This window comes from Panthera pardus, unplaced genomic scaffold, assembly GCF_024362965.1.
Source record: "Panthera pardus isolate Hobbes unplaced genomic scaffold, ASM2436296v1 HiC_scaffold_12, whole genome shotgun sequence".
Classification (NCBI taxonomy): Eukaryota; Metazoa; Chordata; class Mammalia; order Carnivora; family Felidae; genus Panthera; species Panthera pardus.
In genome coordinates, this window is record NW_026526677.1 from 5675028 (window position 1) to 5681027 (window position 6000).

The 6000-nt window shown below is 36.0% G+C and overlaps 1 protein-coding gene across 1 annotated transcript in view; it reads right to left on the reverse strand.

The window, feature by feature from the left end:
- Positions 1-1688, reverse strand: part of KDM2A (lysine demethylase 2A) — an 83361-nt gene extending 81673 nt beyond the window's left edge. Inside the window, 1 exon segment of the mRNA XM_019415135.2 lies at positions 1640-1688. Coding sequence (XP_019270680.1) covers positions 1640-1673 — 34 coding nt within the window. The 5' untranslated portion in view covers positions 1674-1688.
- Positions 1689-6000: the final 4312 nt, after the last annotated feature.

The following is a 6000-nucleotide window of genomic DNA, read 5'->3' on the forward strand; positions in this document are numbered from 1 at the left end:
ATCACTCTCCCAAAGTGATTAGAAATAACACCACTCTAAATTGGTATTTTCCTTCGTCCACTAACCCCTCTCCACATAATTCTGTCCAACTTACCTCTAATTCTCCACAGAAGAGAGATCATGTCAAATCCATATTCTCCAACTCTTAGATCCCTGCTCCCAAATTAACTATAGCCTCTTCCTCTTGACCTTCCCTTACTTAAAAAGAAAATTCTGTCCGAACAAGTGGCTTTAGGAGAACGAGTAACATCACTTCAAGATCAATCTCCTTCCCTAAGTGGGCTGGAATCTACTTCCCAATGTGTACGTACTGCTAACAAAAATGCCACAGGTCACTACAAAAATAATTTAAGTATACTTGAGGATCAGTGATATGAAAAGAATAGCTTCAATTACACTTTCCTATTATCCTCCCCCAAACGCTTTCCTTGCCCCCAAAGAAAGTGGCAACATTTTCCCATTTTTGAGAAAAGGAAAACTTTTTTACTTGTCAGACTAACAAACAGTATCTTTGACTCATAGTTGTGGAATTTAAGATAAGCTGAAAGACAGTAAATTTCCTAAGTTCTGACCTATATTTATTGGCTGGAAAAGCAAATGTATATTTTTGAGCTAAATGGCTTAAGCTATGTTTATTTCTTCTGGCTTCTTCCCCTTGACTAAACCTTTCGAGGGTTATAAAGAATTCTACAATTTGGCTCAAGATCAGACACTATGTAACAAATTGTTGAATTTTGCTATCATTTTGTTACTGAGTCTATAAAAATACATATTCTAATAACCAGAAATTGTAAATACTTTCAAAATTACTAAATCACTATCTTTTTAATTCTTGACCTATGAAGTAGAAACTGTGTGTAAAGAAAAAGACATGGAAGGATACATGAAGTGATAAAATAGTTACTTCTAGGGAAGGGATTGGGGGTAGAGAGTTAAGGGCCTCTTTAACCTTCTCTGTAAAACTCGGGCCTCTGTCAGTTAAGTATCCGACTTTCGCTCAGGTCATGATCTCACGGTTTGTGAGTTCGAGCCCTGCATCAGGTTCTGTGCTGACCGCTCAGATCCTGGAGCCTGCTTAGGATTCTGTGTCTCCCTCTCTCTGTGCCCCTCCCCCGCTCGAGCACGCACGCACGCACACTCTCTCTTTCTCAAAAATAAACATTAAAAAAAACCTTATCTGTACAACTTTAATTTTATGCAATAATGCTTCATATTTTATTTGCATAATTAAAAACCAGTCAGATTTGAAATATGTAGAGCCAGTTCATTATATAACTTAGTTTTAAAAATTATAATGTATACCATTTATTAAAAGTTCACTGTTCACAAAGCAGTCTACAGTCGTTATCCCATTAAATCCTCAAACAACCGTAAAAAGGTATCATTATTGCCCCCCCACCCCCATTTAGAAATGAGTAAACTGAGACTCAGAGAGGTTAAGAAGTATCCTGTTTAAGGTCACACAAATGTTGGGACCCAGAAGGAACTCCAAAACGACACTAAAGCATACCATAGGGAACTTAACACACTGGCTATATATAGTCCTGCTAAAGGAATATTGAGTTAATTCAGGAATAAAGAGAAAACACTTTTTAGCTTTTGCCCTTAAAGAGCTCCAAAAGAAAATCTGCTTATTTACCTGTCTGCCTCAATAAAGGAAGCAGTAGGAACATCCGTGTTTGATTGGCTTTTTGAAAAGCTGAATAGGGCTGTGGCATCCTGAACCTATTGAAAGTTTTAAGAGATTTAAGTAGAACTGTAGTACTGAGTTAGGTACCTACCACAGGCCCATACCTCAGCTCTTTTGGTTTATTCTAGGTGAAGTACAATAGACAATTTCAGCGGATTGCACTTTATGGCATGGATTATTTGTTTCTAATAAAGGGAAAAAAATCTATGATTTGAGTTCACCTACCAAAATACCCCATCATTTTCTTTAATGACAGTGACAGCAACAAGTACTTACACCAAGTATTATGATCTAGTAAAGACTCTACATTAATCAATCAAAATGTATGTATCAAGTCGATTTACATCACCACTATTTCAGCCAGAAGTCTTACTATAAGAATGTCTAATGTAATGGAATTACTCAGTCTCTGGGTAAGCCCTTGATCCCTGAAATTCTCCTTCCTTCTTACTTTAATAAGTTTTAGCTAGGTTCAATGACTCCTGAAATCCAGGGAAAGGCCTATCTTTTTAACCTGACCTTCCCTAAGATGGCACAAGAGATATGGTTAAGCCTGGATGAAATACACACACGGCTTATTTCTACTCTCATACACCAAATCTTTCATAATAGCATTGTTTTTAACTTGATTACATACTGTAGACTCACATGGCAGACACTTTCATAAATTTTAGTTCTGTTTCAACTTCCATCTTGCATTGCGTTTCTGGCTGTTTTTACCTGGCTCAGGAAATCTTTACTGTTAGTGCCACAAATTAACTTTAGACCTCAGCCAGGTTATCAAGGAGTTTCAATCATTAACATGATCCCAAATGAGACCAGAAAGCTAGTACCTTTGAGAACTTTTATAAAACACTTATCCTCCGATTAAGGAATAAATAGATAAAACCCACTAAAGTGATAGGGAAAACATGGCATTATAGTTTGTAACCAATAATAAACTGAAGAGCTTTCTATAGCAAATGAGTAAGTAAGTAAATAAATAAATAAATAAATGTAAATGGTTACTTTCCTTCCAGTTTTGGTACTGCTCATTTTGTATTTAGTAGCATCAGTTCATACTACACATGCTGTTTCAAGTTCCTTTCCCAAACTCTATTCCCCATTCTATCATCTTTCCTTACAAATGATGACCTCATGGCTTACTTTACAAAGAACACCAAACTTAAAAGCTAACAATTATAGCTTTCCTCCCCCACCATGTTGGGACAACCGCACCCTCTTTCATCTTGCCCCCAACATTAAGATACCTTCTCACTGGGTCTCAGGAAATTCAGTCCGATGTCAAGACAACTAAGTTCTATATTGTGCTTTTCCGGTCTTCCTTTCTAAGATTATTATTTCTTTGGCTCTCTTCCCTCACCAGTTCAAGACTCACCGTTTCCAGAGAAGCCATTACTTACTCCTGATTCCTGAATTCCTGTCACCACAATCCACCCAGTAACCATAAGTAGAACTCTTTTTTCTTTGCCACTACATCTAGACCAACCGAGCAGAGCTCAAATTCTACCTTCTCGTGAGTTTCTGCAACTGAGTGCTATATTTTGCTTACTGATAAAAATTTAAAAAGAAAGCCAGGGCACCTGGGTGGCTTAGTCGGTTGAGGGTCTGACTTTGGCTCAGGTCATGATCTTGCGGTTCGGGAGTTTGAGCCCCATGTCAGGGTCTGTGCTGACAGCTCAGACTGGAGCCTGCTTCAGATTCTGTGTCTCCGTCTCTCTCTGCCCCTCCCCGACTCATGCGCTCTCTCTCAAAAATAATAAACATTTAAAAAAAATTTTTTTAATAAGAAGAAAACTCCAAAAGTTTAGCAGGTCAAATGTGCATTTGTGTGTTAACAATTAAAATACAGTAACAGTGCCTTTGACATATTCATAGAACACATGATTCCAAAATAATTTAGGAATTACAAAGTTATAAAAAAAAATAAAAAGAAGTTCAATGGTGCTTTGGATCTTTTCTCCCGAGCTCATCTAATTCTTTCCTACAATAAAAAATACGTTATTTAATTTTTTAAATTTTTAATAATTTTTGGAGTGCCTGCCTGGCTCAGTTGGTGGAGCATGCAACTCTTTATCTCAGGGTTATGAATTCGAGCCCTATTTGGGTGCAGAGATTATTTAAAAATAAAATCTTTAAAAAATATTTTTTTTTTGGTTACCTGTAAAGATAAAAGTATATCTGAGAAAAGACAATAAATTTATGATTGGTAAAAAAAATATAAAATAAAAAATAAATAAAATAAAAATAAAATAAAATAAAAATAAATAGATGATCAGTGAAATTGTTGAAGAACCTCAAGGTACCACACCACAAATTACTTTCCGATTACAAAGGAAAAAATACATTTTTACAGGAAAGACCTGACAATCATAACTGTAACAGAGTCAAACCTAGCATCATCAGGAGTGAGGTAACCTGACACGGCGTCTCATGATATAATGCAATATATATACACAGTGGTACAGTATTTTTGCCAAAATACTTAACTTGAATTTATCACCTAAAGCCCCACAAACAAAATAAAATATAGCTAAAATGCTCCTTTCCTCATGTTTTACTCTCAATTTAGTCACTATCAAATGGTCTCTGGGAGGATCCCCAACAACCACCATGAAAAATGGGAGTTGTAAAATACATATGGATTTGGAGCCAGAGATATCTAACTTTGAACCCTGGATCTGATGCTAATTACTAAACTTACATTAGCTCTGTACCTCAGTTTCTTCATCTATAAAATGAGATAGTATAAAACACCACCAAACTTCAGAGGTTGCTACAATAATCAAATAACGTATCTAATACATGTAAAATATCTAAAATACTGCCTGGTATATTAGAACTATTCAGTATATGTTGGTTGCCCTACCATAACACACATTTGTTCTCTATGTGTTGTGGTTAACAAAGGACTTTTATATACATCCAGTCTCATCATCTGATCCTCCCTGTAAACCATAGCTACAATTCAGTAACAACAAATACAATTAACATAAATCTGCCTGCAAGGAGTTAATCTAACATTAGAAAAATTTGTATTCATTCGTACACGCTCTTTACACAGGTAGTACTTGTTTTGCATACTCCCAATATGCACAAATTTCAGTTACCACAGTTTAGTTAATTAAATAACATCAGTCCCCCAACAACATACTTCAAATTTTAATTACCATGGTATATGAACTCTGAGTTGTTGCATAAAATATAAACTTTACTGCGAGTTCCTTAGTCCACAATTCACCATGTAAACAGATGTACATCACGATCAGTAACCAATCACATCACTTCTTTCAAAGTCTGTTAGTGATGAGTCATTGGACACGTTATTCAGTTCACACACAAACAGCAAAGTATATAGTTGTATTGCCTCCTACTCTACCAGTGATAAACCCATTTACAAAATGGACAATCAAGAGAGGGAGCTGGCCAACAAGACGAAAATGAAGCAAAGAAATGAAAAGTGATAATGCTAGAAGTAAAACCTGGAAAGAAAATAAATGGGAGTTACACACATCAGAGAAAATTAGTACAGGCAAACTTTTCAACATAAATAAGGAAAGCGATTATGACAACAAGGATGAAGATGTCCCAGAGGAAGAGTTCTTAAAGGAACTCTCAAAGATATTACATGACCCTGAAAGTACAAAGGATGGAAGCCACAACACCCAAAAGATATTTGCTCCATATTGTAAGTTATATGACAAGAAGCAGGCAAGCACTATTTAAACTACTCAATACGTTTTTAAACAAAGAAATAAAAACTTTTTTTTTTTTTAAAGATTTTATTTTTGGGGGCATCTGGGTGATTCAGTTAGTTAAGCGTCTGGCTTTGGATCAGGTCATGATCTCATGGTTCATTAGTTCAAGCCCCACATCAGGCTCTGTGCTGTCAGCTCAGAGCCTGGAGCTTGCTTCGGATTCTGTGCGTCCCTCTCTCTCTGCCCCTCCCCCACTCGTGCTGTCTCTCTCTCTCAAAAACAAACATTAAAAAAATTTCTTTTAATATTTTATGTTTTAAGTAATCTCTACATCCAAAATGGGGCCCATACTCACAACTGCAAGATCAAGAGGTACACGCTCCATCGGCTAAGCCAGTGAGGTGCCCCCCAAAATAAAACACTTTAACATTCAATGTTTCTAATGCTTTAAATTAGTGTACCAAATAAATATTAGTTTTGCTAGTTTTTCATTTCCTCATATATTTATAACCAATAATGAAATAGTTTTTAAATATATTTTTTAAAATTTTTTAGCATTTATTATTGAGAGACAGAGAGAGAGCACGAGCAGGGGAGGGGCAGAGAGAGAGA